A 20,152-nucleotide genomic window follows, 5' to 3' on the forward strand; every position below is an offset into this window, starting at 1 on the left:
TTGTTCCGGTGCTCTGTCACCCTCACTGTGAAGATGTTTCTCCTCATATTCAGATGGAACCTCATATGGTTCCAGCAGCCTGTGCCTGCTTCCCCTCATCCTGTCATTGGGCACCACTGGAAAGACTTTGGTCCCATCCTCTTGACACCCACCCTTGAGATATTTATAAGTATAAATGAGATCCCCTCTCAACCTTCTCTTCTCCAGGCTGAAGAGACCCAGCTCTCTCAGTCTTTCCTCATAAGAAAGGTGCTCCAAACCTCTAATCATCTTCGTAGCCCTCTGCTGAACTTTCTCCAGTAATTCCTTGTCCTTCTTGAACTTGGGAGCCTGGAACTGGACACAGTACTCCAGATGCAGCCTTACCAGGGGAGAGGAGAGGAGGGGAGGGGAGGGAAGGGGAGGGGAGGGGAGGATAACCTCCCTCAGCCTGCTGGATACACTCTTCCGAATGCACCCCAGGATACCGCTGGCCTTCTTGGCCACAAGGGCACATTGTTGACTCATGGTCAGCCTGTTGTCCACCAGGACTCCCAAATCCTTCTCTGCAGTGCTGCTTTCCAGCAGGTCTGCCCCCACCCCAGGTGCAGGACTCTACACTTGCCTTTGTTGAATTTCATCAGGTTCTTCTCTGCCCAGTCCTCCAGCCCGTCCAGGTCTCACTGAATGGTTGCACAGCCTTTTGGTATATCAACCACTCCTCCCAGTTTTGTATCATCAGCAAACTTACTGAGCATACACTCAGTCTTTTCATCCAGATCATTGGTGAATAGGTTAAACAAGATTGGACTCAGTACTGACCCACAGGGAACACCACCAGCTACAGGCCTCCCTTCCAACACAAACTATTCTATGATTCTATTAACTAGACTTGCATCATTGATCACAACCCTCTGATCTCTGCCATCCAGCCAGTTCTCAATCCATCTCACTGTGCACTCATCCAACCCACACTTCCTGAGCTTACCTATGAGGATATTGTGGGGGACAGTATCAAAAGCCTTGCTGAATTCAAGGTAGACAACATCCACTGCTCTCCCCTCATCTACCCAGCCAGTCATGCCATCAAATAAGGTTATCACGTTGGTCAAACATGATTTCCCCTTGGTGAATCCATGTTGACTACTCCTGATAACCTTCTTTTCCTCTGTATGCTTGGAGATGACATCCAAATGAATTGTTTCATCAATCTATCAATCTCTCAGAAAGTGGCAGTACTAAAAGAAGCAGCCTTCTAGATGGCCCTTTTGCCTCTGATCCCTTCTAGATGAGGGGAAACTCAATATTTTAATAAGCTCTGCCAGATACTTTTTAACCTCAGAAGTAGTTTGGGTTCTGTCCAAGCTAAATATCTGAGCAAGTCTTACGAACAGCTGAGCTAGTCCCACCACCTCCAGGGCTAAATGTAGTGCATTGCTACACGATTTGATTAATTGTGTACTCACTAACTGCTCGCGGTGCCTGACACTGCTCTGCCATTAGAGGTATAAGGGAAAGAATTTGGTTTTTTTACTGGAAAAAATATTCAGTGACTCCAGGGTAATGTGAGACCTCAGAAGCTGAAGCTTGCAACCCCAGAAGAAACAAGAAAATAATTTTCTAATAAATGTCATAGTCTGTTAGATGGTCAGAGGACTATTTTGTTTTAGTGGCTGATTACACAGGCTCAATAGCTTAAATGTTTTAATTTTGACTGAGACAGCACTTTTTTGCATTTTAAGGGGAATCTGCGTGACTTGAATGGCTAACAGTTCCTCTGTCTGATCGATAATCCCAAGGCATTCAGGAGAAGTCAGAATGCCAAAATCACAGCTCAGATTAAGAATCTGTAATGAAGCAGTCACAGTCTGGGGAAGAAGCATGTTTGCCTGCTGGAAGCTTAGTGTAGAAAAATCTTACTGCTTGGCTGCTTGTGAGGCCCAATGACAGCTGCATTCGTCAGAAGTCTGTTCAAAATGTGAGTTTTAAAATGTGTTTGTGGTGTACTCCCTGAGTCAGAGCCTCAGCATGGGATCTAGCAGGAACATATGCTCCTAATCATGTAAACCAGCCCAGAGAAGCTATGTGGCAGAGGAAGCAGCAGGAGTTTCTAATATGCATCTAATAAGCATCATGGACCAGCCTCTCACATCATCCCTGGTGCTCCCTGGGGCCATCTGCACACCATGGGCAAGGAGACCAAACCCAGCTCTGACATAAACCCTGCTGATTTCTGTAGCATTGCCTCAGAAATGAACTTGGCTCAGGCTGAAAAGCTATAGTTGAGCTGTTGGAAAAGAATTAAAGATGGAGAAGAAATATTGGTGCAAATCTGAGGTTTGTGAGTCTCCTTTACATTTTTAACTGTTCAGCAGCAGCCTTCTGCACAATTTCAAGATAAAAAGCACAGTCAAAGGCATGCTCTTTACAGTTAGGGGTATATTTTCTTTTCTCCTTTATACCGGTTCAATTAATCACATGCTTTCACAAGGGCTGGAACAAAAACAAGTTAGAGGGTTTCCATGACAAAAAAACAATAAAATGTTACTTTTGGCTACAAAGAGGAAAACCAATAGTTACCACATGAAAAAAAAAAAAAAAAAAGAAGAGGGAAAAGAGAAAGGATGGAAAGAATGAATTCCAGGGTGTGTTTCACAAAGAGTCACAGGATGTCTGAGCTGCAAACAGATACAAATAAAAATAAAAACATTTAGTCTGACCAGAACACCTGATCCAGAGATAAAATTATTTTGGTTGGCATAGCAGGGGTACATAAAGCCCATGGTTTAAATCTGTTCTTATCGTTTGCTTCTACCCCGTTAGCTCCATTTATTGTTAACAGTCAGCATTCCAGAGTTATGAGCAACAAAAAGCTGTTTTCATGTGGTTGGTCAACCTCATGACACAGATTTTCTGGGAATAGAACTGATCCCTGTTCCGATATAACTGCCAGCAAAGAGAGACCCTGCCTTTGACAGATAATTAAGTATTCTAGTAATGCTTGATGTTTCTTTATATTTAAATGAGAAGACCAGAGCATCTAATAAAGACTTGGAAGTTCAATAGATTGACAGGGTTCCTTCCTTTCCAGCTCAGAGCTACATCTTCCTGTGGCAACATTTACTTATAATTTACAAAAATCTGGTCCATGTTAAAGAGAAGATGTCATAATTGAATGAAACAGACACAATCATTTTTCTCTATGTATATATTTTCAATAGAAGCCATTTAAAAATATTTTTAACTCTTTCATTGTGCCCAAGATGACAGCTTCTATTTCCATGAAACATTTCTAGAAAATATCTTTAATAACAAGTTAAAATTTACTTCCGTATGCTTGTAAAAGGGATAGAATCTGATGCAGAAGAGAGAAAGACAGAGTGCAACAATGTCATAAAAGAAACAAGGAGGAGGATTAAAGGAGAATGTGTCAAACACTTGGGCATGCAGAAGCCACAGGGAGAACTTGAGGGTTTCACACACAGAATTTTTATTTAAGTATTATTGCACAGTCTTGGTGAAACATATGGCAGTGCTGGGGTACAGATGTTGAAGGGATAGCTTGTTTAGGAGGCATTGTCAAAGGGAAGGCGGATGGTTGCTGCATTTTAAAAGAACAAATATGCTTCAGAAAAAATGTGCAAGAGATAAATATTCAGGAAACTATAGTAGAAAAATGAAGCTCGCAGCAAAGGTGCTGCAATGGGAAACATATCTTAGAATTTTCTTTCAGTTCTCTGCCAGGTAGAAGGTGTGAGTGTGTTTCTAAGCAAAAGCTGGATGCAACCAAGTGAGCAAGTTTACTGATTACTGGGGAATTTTTATTACAAGGCAGCTTCTTATTTCAGAGATTAGAAAGAGTTAATGGGACAGGGAGGCCCTGCAGAGTGCAGAGCTACTTTAGTACTGATTTTGACTTCCTATTAAAACTGGAAAGTTATTTGGCCTGAAAGAAACAGGAAGTGGTAGAACTCGCTATTCAGAGATAAGGAAAAAGTGAAATCAGGAGAATAATTATGAGAAAAAGCAGACTTCAAAACCGGAAGAATTGGTAGACAGGATACTCTTGAGAAGATAATGTGCAAGTGAAAGAAATTCAGAAACTTAGTTATCACTGACATACACTGTGTCAAAGGCACACCAGGAACCTCCCTTTTACTAACACACTTAAAACTTTTCTGTGTGTGCTTTTCAGCCTGGACATACATAGACAACTATAGGAAAGAAGATTACAAGATAGAGCAGCTCCTAAAAATAGTTAACCACATTTTTTTGCCCCCCCACTAAATCTGAGTCATCAATGCTCTGTGCAGACTGTATAAATCATGCTATGAATGTGTATTTTTATAACAAAAGCAAGAAAATGTGTATGTGGCAAGGTACATAAAGCTCCACCAAATAACCGCAGTTTGGCAGGGGAGGTTGTTCACTGCCAGGCAGAACCTTTGATCTTGCACCAAGAAATGAACAGTTTTTCCCCAATAAGTTGATTTATGTCAGGTTATCTATCAGCAGACCATAGACAGGTGTTGGAAACTGGATGAGCCAAGGTCAGGAGATAAGTAACTCAGAGGCATGACAGTTCTGAGGGCCAGATGGCAGGAAAGTTCCAACAGCAAGGTGGGCATCTGTGCTGATGAATGAGTAAGGTTGTAAAGAAGTAAAGCATAGCAACTAAGTTTGAAACAGTAAAGGAAGAAAACCAGAAACATAAGGTGAATGCCTTGGTCACAAGCACAGAGCAGCAAACTGTAGGATCATCTTAGACAACTTCTTTAAGCAATTTGTGTCTGGGAACCTGCTCATTGGTTTTAGGCCAGCCACCCCACTAATCAAAAAGTTGTCGAGCAAGTGGTTGTTAGCCATCTGCACTCTTACTGGATTGTGATAGCTGTTGGGTGACAATCTGCAGATGTAGGCACTAGCTTTTGCAGCTGTTTAATGGATTCCTCTGTGCAACTGAGGCATAACTGAAATTTACAGGCAGATCAGCTTCAATCTAGTCATTTCAGGCACAAACAACAATGAAGCTGCAATACACCAAACTTCATAAGTGCCCAAACCAGCGAACACAGGTTGCCTGCTCACAGTCACTGTTGTTAGCAATGTGAAAAAAAGTAATACATGTCAGTGCTACTGATGGAGAATTCATGGAACAACTTCCTTACACCCAGATCTTTACAGAAGTCCCAAAGTCAGTAGGATACTCAAAGCAGAATGTCCATTTCGTCAAAACTTCCATTTAATTGCTAAGCCAGGGAAGGCTGTTTCAGAGCCAGAAAACTGGACTTAAGTTATACATCCCTTCTATTCATACAAATGCTTGGCAATCATCTCTCTGGCAACTGTATATTTAGGACCTCCTTTGGGATGTAGGTTAAGTCTTCCAAAAATATTGCTGATGAGTGTGCATTAACAACCAGAGGCTGGAGAAATCAAAGCTACAAAGGTGAGAATAGGCAGCAGTGAGTGTGTGTAGGTGCTGGACAGAATGCTGTCTAGCTGTATGCCAGTCACACATCACATTACCCAGGAGAAGAGAAGAAGAAAGGCCCCAGCGGAGTGGTACAAGATCTCTTAATCAGTCTTCTGGGTTCATTACAAAAACATTCAAATGTCATTCATGTATTGACATCTAAAGACCCAACTGTACCTCCATTAGTAATCTCAGATGTCTCTAGTGAGAGTGATCTAGAAAGTCTATACTTCTAAAGAATTTCTTCCTGAAATTATTTCCTATCCCTTCTTCCTGCACTAGAACTCTATTCAAATCTGTTAGCTGGGATTGGTCACCCGGCTGCTTCCCAACACGAGCACCAAGATGTCATAGATAACAGGACCATCCAGTCTTATGAGTCTCTTAAAGGTCAGTAAACCCTTAGAAAGGTCCCTTTTCTCCTTGTTCCACCACCCTAATCTGACTAGGACACTGTCTCTTCTTTTATTCTTTTTTCTGAGTTCAAAGATTCTTTACAGTTTTCAGTTCTCATGGTTATAAACATCCCCACTTCCTTAGAAAGTCCTACACAGTCTCACCTTAGTTATTTCCCCAATGATCCATTATTTTCCTCTACATTAGGAAACTTTATCACCATGGTACAGCACCCTACACTTAATTCTTCATGAAAGGTGGACTTTTGAAGACTGAGTTTTTCAAAACAGTTTTTTCTCTTGTTAGGAAGTGTACAGTGCCTAGCATCATTATTGATTAAGGTATACAGACACCAAAGGTATGAAAGCAAAAAGTAATAAGAGCGCTGTGGTTTCTGTGACAACCTCTGTGGAACAGAACTGTAACCACAGCAGAAATGGGAAATTCCAGTAGAATTGTTCGTTTTGCTCCTACAGTTCTTGGGATTATCTACTCCAGACAGAAAACCATGTAACTTGTGTATTTTTGCTCTTACCTCCAAAACATCGTAGCTGCAGTTTGGGTGATATGCAACGTCCAATTCATAAATGGTGAGTTGAATGCTGCTGCCAGGTGCCGTGTGAATGTACCAGATGCATTCCCTATTGCTTGGGTATCTGTTGGGGTAGCCAGGGCTGTGAAATGAGCCAGAAGGGCCAGAGAGTTCTCCTCCACAACCTGACAACACAGCAAAGCAGCCTATCAGTGAGGAGGTTTGGAAAACCTCACTGACAGCTGTGCAACAAGGACATGCATCGGCACAATTTTCATGAATAAATGTGTATACTGGACTTGAGGGTCTTCTCTGTCACAGAGAACTGAGGTCTAGCAGGGAAGATGATAAACTCAGGAACTGCAGGCTGGACCTCTGGGTGCTGCCCATGCAGTAGGAACTTCACCTCCGTTTTTGACATGTTCCTCACCATACCTCAGCATCTTCTTTGACAGTTGAAGAAACTAAGACACGGAGCAAAAAAAAGTGACATTTTTTTGTATTGGCCTCTAATTTTGAGCAGTTCTAGAAAGCTGAATCAGATCCACCCTCAGTGCTTACTGACCTCAGCCAATACACAAGCTAAGTTATCATGGGGAGGGCTTCCTATTGTTGTAAAAATGACATTTCCCACTGCTTTAGAAATCATAAAATTAAAGACAATGACATTTCCCTCAGCCCACTGAGCACAATTACAAGCTGCCAAGTCACGGTGGACAAACTGGCTTTCTGGTATTTGGTGGGTTTAATGTTCTTTTTTTTTTTTTTTTTTAATTGTAACCATGCAATTGTAAGACATGCCATGTTTGAAAAGTTATGCCTCTTATTTTCAGATAATAATTTATTATCCTAATCTCACTCCCCAACCCCTTGGGTGATTAAATTCTTGCATATTATGAGCTAGACTTAAAAAAAAAAAAAGAGTAAAACAATGAATCAACTGCAGGCCAAAGTAGCTGAACACCTGAGATGTGGCAACTGCTGCCCTCATCTCCTTTTGCTGAGCTCCCAGGAAGATCCAGTCCCTGGGTCCAGGTGTCAGAAGGGAGGAAGGCACAATATCCCTTCCCAGGGTCAGGGCAGCTTTAGATCAGCTACATTCATGGTGAGACCTTACCTTTAGAGAAGCCAGTAGGGTGGCTGTGTACCTGCCACATGCAGAAAGCAAGGGATTTGTGTGTGTTGCTCTGCCTTGCAGCACCTTTTTCATCTCTACATTACAAGCCCCCAAGTGCTTCATTTAGGTACTAGCTAATCTTTTGCTTACACGGCTTTTACAAGGTCATTCAAGCTTTCATTCAATTTCTTTGCTTATCTATCTCCAGAGGGAAGGTTCTGTCACATAGCAAAAAAGCCTCAAAATACTTAATAAAACCATCTAACAAATTATGAGCTCTATATTCCCAGAAGCAAATATGGCGGGATGTCTGAAGTGACAAATAGCATCTGTGTCAGAATTTTTACTTATATGAGATATTTTGTAACATAAAACAAAAAACTACCCCTCTGACCTGCTCATCTAATCTACACAGATGTGTAAAACTTCCCTAATCTCTGGTAAATGTATGCATAATTTGCAATTTGAACAAGGTATCTTTGGCCATTGCTCTGCTTAACACTTTTTTTTGCCTTCAGGAAGCTATGAAACAAGATCTTCAATTAAATGCAAATACTTTCCTCAACACCTTCTATGCCAATCCTGTGGTTACTGAAGGGTAGCTCCTAAGGCCCAGAAGCATTTCCCATTGTCTCTACCATGGAGTCTTTCAGCTCCTCACTGGAAACTTGTGTTTTGTTTTGCCACAGTTGGCTCTAGGACTTCTAGGACTGCAAAAACACAAATCTATGAGAGGAAAGAGTAGCAAGTCTGGAAGGGAGCAAAGCAATAGGAAGCTATTTTAAACTAAAAAAGAACCAGCTAAATGCAGATGTGAGGAAGACTCCAGCCATGTAACACAGATCTCTGTCAGTCCATCACCCAGTATTCACCGGAAAACCACATTTTAAACACAAGAATTCCCACAATTGAACAACAGTCAGCTATAATCCAGGAAAGGCTTTACATAGCTGAGGTTGGCCTCACAGGTGAATTGGCATGGGCTTAATTCTCCCTTTTTCCACACCTTGTGGCACACAATGCTCCATAACCCTGAGGTAGTTTGCCTTGCAGCCACAAAGCTATATTGTCAAGCCACCTGACATCTCAACCAAAGAGTAAGAGGAGCTTTCAGGTGTATTTGAAGCCAATCCTGCCTTCAGTCCCTCTGGAGAGACAAACAGAATAAGGCAGTGCGCTTACTTCCCTGGGGCCTGCCAGTACCGCTGGGTAACTGTTACCCCCCAAACCTTTGATATCCATGAACATTTCAGCAGGGGACGGAGAGGAAGTAAGCTTCAGTGTAACCCACCACCCCACTTTTTCCCAGTGCCATCAATAGATTTTCCTCAATGAAACCAGGTCGTTGGGTTTTTACAAGTAGAGGAAAAAAAAAGGTGTCAGCGGGGGGGAAGCCTTACAGCTGAATTTGCAGGGTGAATTACTCTCTCTCTTGTCCCCCAGCAGCAGGAGTGACACTGCTGCTGAGGACACAGAACTCGGGAGGGGAAAGCCGCCCCGCCAGCTTGGGAAACAGAAAGATTTCTCAACAAACAGACTCGATGGCTTGGCTCCTGAGGGGTTGGGAACGGGGAGGCAGGGGAGTTTCAGCAGGCAAGAACAAAGCAAATTGCTATTTATCTCAGCCTGAAGAAAGCTGGGAACATTTTAAAACTAAACAGGCAGTTATGACTCAGCTTCTCCTACTAAGAGTTTCCTGATAGCCACAAAGACATGTTTTTTATTTAAACCCGCAATGGCTGAGAGGAGTGGAAAGCTTGTGCGCTGCACTTTGAGGCACAGACCTTTCTCTCTACGCAGCCCTTGCAGTCGCACTCAGGTTACTCACACTCCCTCTCCAGAATGGTTTATATGTTCTCTGAGCTCTATCGATATTCTCTGGATGAGGTACATGAAGCACATGAATAAGAACGTCGAACTATTGTTAATGTGCCATTTCTTTTGTTCCAGCTACAAATGTTCCCAGAAAAGGCTTTTTGTTTAAAGAGAAGTGATTATTTTTAAGTGCTCCAGTAAAATGGAGGTAAAGTTTAGTTTTCTGTGATTCATTTCTTACAATGAATGTGCTGAACTCATGTTGCCTATCTTTTGTTAACTGTTTGCAAACAGATGGGAAATTGCTTGAGTTTATGCTTAAGTATTCACAGACTAATAACTTTGATCTTTGCAAATATGTGAACTTCACACCTGAACTATTTTGACTGACCTGCATATGGAAGCAGAAACCTCTCTATGAGAGCAGAAACACAATCTCTGAACTCCCTGGCCCGCTGACAGAAGGTCGATATGTTATGTTTCTGCTCTTATACGGATGAGGTAAGAATCAGTTGTGTTGTGCTTTTTTTTTGAAAATATAGACACTAGATGATTTTAACAAAATATTTACAGAAATACTTAAGAGATGAAAACAAATGTTGCTGCCTTTAACTTCATTTACTACATCTGTAGAACACTAAAATGAGAAAAACTCAAATGACAGAAAAACTTTTTGAAATGCTTATAAACATGATATGTGGAACATATGCCCAGTCTGTGAACAAAAACAAACAAACCCCCACAACAACAACAACAACAACAATGACAACAAAACAAAGAAAAAACCCCACCACCACAACAACAAAACAAACAAACAAACAAACAACAACAAAAAATTGACCAGGAATACTATTTCATAATGAGAAGCAAACTTTGATTCACCAACTTTGCAGCTTATATTTCAGTTCCTGGAACATTTTTGGTCCTTACTATTCACAAACCTTTTATCTTGGATATTTTTAAAAGGTCAATTTATAATTCTATCCGTGTTTATTCAGCGTCTTCTCCATTTTCATTAGCCACAAAATTCTTGCAGCGTTATCCCTTTCCTTGATTGAATTACAGATACAAGTCATCGAGGAAAACTAAACTGCAAGTATTTTTCATATTATTTGTGCATCACCTATGAAGACAGGTTCCCTGCCTTAAGATGCTTACACTGGGCTTTGAAATCTGCCTTGGCAGATACCTAAAATAATCGGAAAATATATAAAATAAACTACATTTGTATGAATATTCAGACTGAGGATGCAGATGCCTATTTATTTACATACCTATATGAATATATGTGAATATCTGAATGGATTTTGCATTTAAAAGAAAACTTCAGGAGAAATGCCAGTCCTATTTTTTTGTAGCATGCATTTGTATGTACTGTATCCTTTTCCTATTTTTTGAGCAAGCTAAGAAATCCATTTTGATTTAGCCTGGAATGTAACTTCCACACAATGGAGCCTGCCTACTTTATTAAAATATTGAAATAAGGAAAGATTAACTGATGGTGTAATTATCTCAGCTAATTAAACTTCTTCCATCTCGGGCATCACCATTAAATGAAAACAAACCTTTTCCCGGTGTTTACATTTGTCTGCAAACATCAGATGAACTGATGGCTATACAGACAGCTGAACTGCACACAGCATATGTTCCGTTTGTGTGGGCTTCCTGCACTCATTTTGTAAACTTCAGACCTGCAGCTAAACTGACAAAAAAACCCAAACATCACAACACCACCACCACCAACAACAACACCAACAACAAACCACAGAGGCTAGATACTATTTTAGTACTGTAAAGGTCTTGGAATTGCCTTGAAAATGCTTAAAACAACTGCCTAACCTGGTGTTAGTTGCTAGGAAATCAGACAACAAATAGAAAGCTCAGGAAACATAGATTTGGTGTCTTTGCTTTCCTCTGGCTAAAACCTAAGTATTCATTGAAGATTGTGCAAGGGATGATTTATAGATGCCTTTCCATATTACTGCGTGTCTGTTTAGCAGATGGTATTCATTAACCAAAGAAGAATCTCTATTCTCATAAATAATTATAGCTGAATAGAGAAATAGTAATCTGTGGAAACCTCTATTATTTGCAAGGTTTTCGGATTTATTCATGGGTATATTTTAGCCAAATGCTCGAAAAAATCCTTCCATGAAGTTTAAAGTGAACTGGCACTGCTCCTGTAAAATCAGAGTTAGGGAAATCAAAGGATTCAGAGTTGTTCTGTTTGCTGTGCTCATGGTGAAATATTTCAGTAAACATTAACTGACTCTAGCTGCAAGCAGCCTGTAGTGTGAACATATACCTCTACTATACTAATACTTGCATGAAGTACAACTTGGGTTTGATTCTGAAATCTTTTGCTCTCTTGAGCAGGTTTAGTTAATAGAATATTATCCAATGGAGCAAGCGGGATAATGTTTGTTATGAGGGTTTATGCAAGAAAGTAAAAAAATTCAAATTAGAATCTGTTTTGTTTGGTTTGGTTGTTTATTTTTCTGATTTGTTAATCACTTCTGTAGCTTTGATCATCATTGTTTATCAGACTCCTGAATTCTAGTATTTGCTTCAACATGTTCCAATCTGAAATCAGTAAGATGGATATTAAAGTTAGACTACTGGGACCCAAAGACCTAAAGGCAAATTTAGGAACATAAACAGGAGCTGAATCCTCCAAGATACTGAACAGCCATATCAGCTGGCAGTGTTTGATGTTAAAAAAAAAAAGTGCCATTTTCTATCTCTCAGACACTGATTGAACTGTTCAGCAACAAGTAGTTTAAGAAAACTTTGGCCCTTATTCTTATGTATTAGTTTGAGGGGTGAGGAGATGGCTAGATTGCTTAAGAAACAGAAATGAATTAATCCTTAGCTCTCACAGAGAACATGCCTATGTTTTTAATAACCAGACTGCAATAAAAAAGGCTGCTCTGAACATGGCAGCACCCACAACTCAAAATAACTGCTTGGGACTTCAAAAGATCAGACCCTGTGCATCCTCAAACTTAATGTGACAGAAAGACACTGAAAAGGAATAGTCGTTTTTGAAAACTGAAGGAATGGCACTTTGTCAAAGACTGCATGAGAACTGAACAACAGAGCTCTGAGTCAGGCTTAGGAAGTCTGGGCCCCAGCTTGCTCACTGACCTGCAATACAAGAAGCTCTCCAGCAATCCTAACGGGTGCCTGGCAAATGTCTGCACTGAATGGCTTCTGCATTTTAATCTAATCTCTGCTTCTGGTATACCAGGGGTGTCACACTCATTTTCACTGGGGGCCACGTCAGCCTCACGGTTGCCTTCAAAGGGCCGAGTGTCATTTTAGGATGTGCATTTTAGGATGTACATTTATACGTCCTAAAATGACACTCGGCGCTTTGAAGACAACCGCGAGGCTGACGTGGCCCCTGGCAAAAATGAGTTGGACACCTCTGTGGTATGTTTTCCTGAAGAACTGACAGATTATTTCACATTTTACCTGGTATATACACTGAAAAACCCAGACTTTAGTTATTATATGCCTTTTAGTAGTTCTCAACTTTTGAAAATACAGACCCAGAGTAATGAAAATTTCTCTTCCCACAAACCAAGTGGGCTTTCTCCACATCCTGCCCATCAGTCATGGTTTCTTAAGGAAATCCAACAGAAAGAAGATGATGGTGAAGGAAAAAAAAACCACAATACTTCAGGGCTACATAATTATTTTCTCAACAATACTCTTCGCTTGTTTTTTAAAGGTGAAATTAATGTGTCACAGAAAACAGAATACCAGGCTCAAATTTTGACTATGCTGAGAAGAGCCAACTGAATTAATAAGCTCTACTGATAATGAAGCAGCATAATGAGTCAGCTTCCTATGAAATAAAGAGACATATATATAAAGCAGGCAGCTCCTACAGGCACATTGCTTAATAAGGTAAGTGACGGGTCTAGGAAGTATGTGTCTTCTCAGATAGTGACAGTTGTCACTGGTGTAATTTTGCACTGAGAGACCTTTGCCCTTCTGGCCTCATGATTTTTTTTAAGGAAAGCGATTCAATTGGCATGCCATCTTTGCAATATCCAGGCTGTTACCAAGAGTTTGTTCTTTCTCAAAGGGTAAATATATGCCCCAAAATGTATTTGCCTGTATTAAGCTTCCTAATAAACAACATGAGTGGAATGAGCACCTTGCAGATTCCAGCTTTGCTTTGGTGAATAAGCCTCTTCAGGACTTGGCTGCAGAAGAAAACATTAGTGATTTAGCAAATCAGTTCTAAATCCAGCCTCATCAATGGAAGCCCCTTAGATGAACAGTGTTATTTCAGAACTAAAGCCACTTTTAAGTTGAATTCTTTGCACTACAGCTTTCCATTCAAGTTAAAATGATATAGGGCACTCTTAAGCATAAATAATCACATTGTACCAAGATCAGTTACTAACTCTGTCTTTGGGAAAGCCTAAAGACTGGGTTTCCTCTAGCAACCCAGCTCAGCAACTCAGCAACTGAAAAGCAGCAGCTCAGCAATTGAAAAGATCAGATGTAAATGTCTGAAATCAAAACACTGCAAATTTGTGTCATGTGGCAGCAGAGACTCCTCACACCAGTTATCAACAAGGTAAGCTTTGGGCTTTTTGTCATCACCTCATAACCACGAGCAAAGCTGCTGGAAAAAGTGATTGAAATGAAGTGTATTGGGAACATGGTGGCAAATGTAAGTGCTGCTCTCTCTAATCACCAAAGCACGTGAATGTCCTTGATATATATCTCATAGATGCTTCACAGCTGCCAGTTAAGGAGCACATGGACAGCCTGAGAAATAGTTTGCAGCAGCTTGAACTCCAGAGCACACACTTGTCACTTGAGCAGAAGTAAAAGCTCTGTCTCAGCAATATATATAGCCTTGTTATTTTCTTGCCAGGTGAGATGTTACCAGATCCAGGTTTAGATTCTCTTACAGATTTACTCTCAGGGAAGGAGGGACCTGAATGCTTCACTCTGAAATACCCAACTCAAAGGTGCATCTCCCAATGAGTTCCCCTGGACTAAGGGACCTTCTTCACTGAACTTCTTTTGTACATTCGAAACATTTTCAGAAGGAAGAAGTAAATATAGCACCCTAACCACAGAAACATATATAATTTTGTCCAGTCTAGGGCTACCATTTATGCCCAGAGAACACAGACAACAAGGGTAAGAGGAATACCCATCTTTGTGCATGACACCAAAAAAATGGGAGTGCCTGCAATGAACAAGAAGTTGACTGTGGTGAGCTCTGGAGGAACTTTTACTCATATTACAGGCTGTCAGGAGTTGCAGCTGTGATGTTCAAAGCCAGCAATGACATTCCCGAGGAGCCAGCCCTATCTGAACCCACAGCTCCTGCTCTGCTGCTCAGACACAGCCCTACAGTAGCAGTCTGGGCCCTGTGCAGTATTAGGCTGCAGTTTAGTCACCAGGAACAGAGGGGCAGTGCTGGCTGACACAGAGTGAATGTGTCAGTGTGTAAAAGGAGTGCAGGGGGATGGGAAAGGGGTGGACAGTCCGGGAAATGCTTGGGGGAGAACGTGGAGGGAAAGCACAAGAGTGCTTACCATGCAGGCAGATTCTGGAAAGCTTTGAGAGCTTTAGAAAAGCAAGTTAACACAGCACCATGGCTACTGTAGGGAGCTGATGTCATCTGGCTGTGCATAAAAGCCTCCGCTTTTTCTTTTGTGCAGTCGCAGAATGACATCACCTCGAAACACAAGAGTGTACCTTTGTGCTGCGGCACTTCCCCTGCTGCCCCCTGCCACACATCTCGCTTCTCCCACACACGGCCCTCCTTTGCCCAGAAATGCTCCTTAACCTCTGCTGAATGCAAAACACCACTGTCTAGTCTAGGAGAGCCCTCTGAGAGCCCGCAAATGCCACCAGTCTGCAGTAGCGCAGAGGAGCTCCTATTGAAGCGGTGTATAGCACACCGTACACCTCAGCAACCCACAGTGGGGCCTCGGCAGCCAATTTTAGCTGCTTTACATTGCTGTCAAAGCTGAATGGTGTGAACTGATTAGACAGACGGGGCAACTGTGGCAATTTAATTATTTTCAAGGTTGGATCCTCTTTGATGGGATATACAATGGCACATGATTTAATCTTGTTACAGTCCAATATTGCTGTTAAATAAGCAGAGTGGAAAAGTTGCATTTGTAGGCTCACTTATGAAGAAACTGCAAATGGTTTGCAGTTGTTCAGTCATTAACAGATTTGTTTATAATTGGCGTGCATGCCTGCCTATTTAATGAGGCCTGTGACAGTCTTTGTGACATGCAAGAGCAAGAGCAAAACACCCAAAGCACATCCTGACCAATGTGATTTCATGCAGAGGAGAGAGGTGGGTAAATGGAAGTGAACGTGCTACCCTAGAAAACAAACACCACTAAAGAAAACTGGAGAGAAGCCTGCACAGAAAACACAAGTCTATAGGAGTGGGGCAAAGTGAGGGCTTAGTGCTTCCCATTAGAAAGCCCAAGTCACCCACAGTTCTGCTGTAGTAGCACATCTCTCCTGGTCAGTACAGAAATCCTGCAGATGCCCCTCATCCCTGTGCCTACACCTGCAAATGAAAGCACATTTCACTAACAGCTCTCAGTCTCTGATCAGATGCTTTTTGAAGGTGTGTATGTGCAGAAACATCCACTGGGAAAGTATTTGAGGAATTATGAGGAAATGCAATGTTTTTAGATTTGTAATGGGTTATTTCTACTTATCTGAGATAGGGTGGCATAAGCTGGGACTCCATTACACATACAAGAAAGAAAACACACCTGCCCAGAGGAAACCCCATTAACTTACCATTAACTTGCCACAGCATTTGGAACCCACTTCTAGCATTCAGGCCATCAGAATAAAACTCCACGTGCAGGCTGGTCCCTGTAGTGGACCCTGCCAGTGGAAGAGACTGTCCACAGAAAGTGCCTATCAGGTTGGATTGTACATCAGGCCCATCATAAAGCTGAAATGAAACACAGAATATCCCAGTGAGTAAAAAGCAGCTCCCCAGTTCTTAATGTTTTGTACAGGATGTCAAAGGAAAAGCAGTGAGACTTCTTGCACTGGCCACCTCTGCACAGCAATATGAGCTCTGGAGAGTGTGGAAAGATTTGGATGAAATGATGAGCAAATATAACTGCAATATGTCTTTAAACCTGGCTGGACACTGTGTACAGTGGGAAGGTTTTGCTGTTTCTGTTTTGGTGTGTATTGGGGGTTGCTGAGGAAGAAGATAAAGGGCAAATGGCAATGAACTGAAGTAGAAAGAAAAAGGGGATGTCACGGGTCTGATCTGAGTGTGCGTCTAACATGCTCAGTGCTTCCAACCCACTCAATGACGACTCTGTTCACATCTTCATTTCTTTAAGACTGCACTCAGGTGATTTCAGGACTGACTGAACTAGTGATGCAGAAAACCAGTCAGCATCACCAGGGCCTCCAGAGTAGTGAGGACAAGCTGGAAACCAAAAGCAAAGTAAATCCTAGAAAACACAAGTCAAACTTCACATGTCTTTATTTATTGTTTCATGGTCTTATACCAGTGTCCTACTTTGAAGGAATAGTGGACTGAGCCACACTTTCTGAACTTTTGTACTTAGAAACACTTGATGAAATCCTCCCTCCTACTCTTAAAACAGCACCACTCAAAGAAAAAAAAAAAAAAGGCTGAAGAAATATTCCTGTGTGTAAATCTGTATGTGACTCATATACTCACATTTAAATAAAAATACTTAATACGTGTTTTGATGGGGTGACAGTAGATGCTTACATGCTTTACATTAGTTGTATCCAAACAGGTTTAAAGGGTTTTTCAAATTCTAATTTTGTGACTTCTTTTCAAATCCAGTAAATCACACAATATGCATCTATGTTCCTCACCAAATATCCCAAGGCTCAGTGTAAACTTTCAGGGGTGAGGAGTATAATTTTTGCAAAGTTGGTAAAAATGAGACATTTTAGTTAAATTGCCTTTGACTTATGATATCAGATTGCCAGTTGTTGTCAAGTCAGAAGTTGTCTTATTATTTCTATTTTTGTTACTATGATTCTTAAAGTTTAGAAAGACAGCAACTCTTGTGCTTTATGTTGCTTTGCTACAGTCCATCTTCTGTGATCTTCTGTCTCACAGAGCACATCTTCCTAACACGATCCAGCAAATTACTGGCACAAAAACCATGTCTGAAAATTCTCATTGTGGATTTTTGACATGTTTCCTTTCAGAATCTCAACAAAAACTTTTCTCTGTTCTGAGGCCATCACCATAAAGTTGTCTCTATACAAAGAATCAAATCCGTGATCTCTAGAAAAGCAGCCAAAGTTTATTTGTATTTTCTCACCCTTCAAATCTCTTTTCCAAGTATCTCTGGTTGCACTAAGAATTCTCCTGCACTCAGTCCCCACAGAATGGAAATACGATATTACAGCAAATATTGATTAAACATGCTAGCTACTAATTTTTGCACACGTTTTCTAGCAGACTCACACAGGGAAATGATTAATTAAACCCTCAGGTTTTCTGTTCAAGATGTTGGTCTTGCAGAACCTTCAGAAATCTTGTTGATTTAATACATAGTCCAGGCCAAGAAATCTACTCAAATGGTTTCAAATCTTCAAGCAGACAGTCTAGTTGGACTTTTAATGTAGTTCAGCCAGAAGTTAGGCACAAATTGCAGGAATAATTCTATGGTAATATTACATGGCCTATTTTATCAATTGTAACCATGAATCCTTTGGGGTTTCAATCCTCTAATAGAATGAGAAGTGTATTGGAACTTGAGAACTCTCACTCCATTTGGTATGATTTCTCTAGGTGAAGTCAGAAGTTTGAATGTTTCTAATTGGAGACCCATTGCTTGTAGTTCCTGCGAAGCCTTAATCAGATGTGTTTGATAATAGATATGAAATTGTCATACAGATCAGATGTTAAGAAGCTGAACATCCATATGTATTCTTTCCAAATGTAAAGCTGGAAGGACTGCCTGACAGATGGATGAACTGTCCCATGCCCACAGGTATGACCTTCCTCCAAGCCATGCTAAGAGCTTCACACATTCTTTTATGGCTTAAGTTCAGCAAAATGCAATGAAGTCAGATCCAATTAGATTTTTAATAGCACTACTTCCTTTGACAGCTTTGTGGTATATACTTCTCACATTTCTGTGGCTTCAAGCCATGGAAATCTCACACCAGAAAAATATGAATGATGAAGAATGAATCAACAGGGAGATTCTTAATCTATACTCTGAATAGGAGCAAAAACTGCATGAAGATACATATTCAATGATCGGCTGTGAGCCTTAGTGATTACAAATGAAAAAACATTCTAAAGAACTATGGACTAAATCACACCCACAAAAATCCAAACAAAAAAACCAACCTTCATGGGTTTCCTGCAACTTTGATTCATCAAGGGAGTGTTATTTTTATCTAAGACAGCAAATGTCACATTACTGTGTAATTTCCCCTGAAAACAGTCCGTCCGTTTTTCAAGACACAAAGAATGGTTACTATGGCAATCCCTTCGTGCCGCGCTGCCCCGTGGGTCTGGGTTCAGAGCGGAGCTTCAGCTTCGCAGGAAATTCGAGTGCCTGGCCAGCTGTAACTCATTGAGAGAGGCAGAACCGCGGCTGCTAGAATTACAGCGGGGCTTTTTGAGCTGTCTTTCATTTCTAAATGAAGGGAACAGCTGTGTGTTTTCACAGGGCATTTTGGACTTCTCAAACCACATTTTGCTCTCAGATGAATATGGGCAAGTGAAACTGAAGCTGAATGCAGATCTCATGAGCCACAATTTCTCTTCTGATCTCTTAGATAGTGTTTCTCGTTCGAGGGCCTGCTTTGTCAGCTGTGCTATCCTAAACTGCTGCAAATCCAGGGAAGGCTCTTCCCCAGGCTATATGAGGCAAGGTACTCCCTTTGTCTGTGCAAGACAATTGAATCTTGGGGCCCTGTACTAACCACTCCCGCAGCATACTTACTCTAGGAACTGGGGAATGAGCTTCCTCCCAGCTACTCCTTGGGAAGAAAGTGGTTGCTCCCTTTCTGTGAAGATATTTGTTTCATAATTTATTTATTTCTTCAGACCTTTTAGCCTCTATCAGAAAATCCATGGGCTTTGTACTGATTTTGGCAGACAAACCAACCGGCAAAACATACAAACAGTTTCAACATGTTCATATGCTTAGCCCACCTTCTTTAATTGAGGCAATTGCCTAGCAGCACCCCAAGTGCTGTTTCATCAGCTTGCACCCCGGCACCAGGCCCAGGCCGGGGTACGGTACCTTCAGACAAATTATTAGGCATGGGCTCAATAACCATTACTAGAAACTCCTTATCAGGCTGCCAAGGAGCAAGCGTATAGGCTGACACAAGAGTAAAAAGGGGAGGTACTAGCTCTCTAAAGGATGAATCAGACTGTGCCCTGCAGCAAAGTGGCAGCTGAAAACCATCTGCAGTACATTGGAGTGGAGTGGGACAGCAGGACCAGCCTAGGCTGCAGGAAGGATTTGGCTTGGGTAGCTCTCCCAGATGAGACACCATGGCCACCGGTATTAAATTTTGGCTTTTCTGACTCTTCAGCCTGGAAATATGTTGCTGACACCATGAATGATGCTCTGGAGGCCACAGCTGTTCTCCTTTCTTTGGAGGAGTGAAGCAAAGCAGCATGACCTGTGCCACAGAGAAGCTCATTGCCACAACTAGAGCAAGGGCTCAAGGATGGAGCTGACTGGAAAATGGAGTTTCTGCTGCATGGAAAGAAACAAAAATCTCAAACAAATGGGAGGAAGCAAACTTTGAATATGTTCTATTTGGACATACTTGAAGC

At 41.3% G+C, this 20,152-nt stretch overlaps 1 protein-coding gene across 1 annotated transcript in view; it reads right to left on the bottom strand.

Annotated features, from left to right (window-relative positions):
* CUBN (cubilin) overlaps positions 1-20,152 on the bottom strand; it is a gene marked incomplete at both ends in the record, with an annotated part of 142,108 nt that overhangs the window by 74,335 nt on the left and 47,621 nt on the right. The window contains 2 exons of the mRNA XM_080338517.1: positions 6,387-6,568; positions 16,129-16,288. Of these exons, the coding sequence (XP_080194643.1) occupies positions 6,387-6,568; positions 16,129-16,288 (342 nt within the window). The remainder of the gene's footprint in view (positions 1-6,386; positions 6,569-16,128; positions 16,289-20,152) is intronic.

The sequence above is a fragment of the Nesoenas mayeri genome, assembly GCF_963082525.1.
Source record: "Nesoenas mayeri genome assembly, chromosome: 2".
Classification (NCBI taxonomy): Eukaryota; Metazoa; Chordata; class Aves; order Columbiformes; family Columbidae; genus Nesoenas; species Nesoenas mayeri.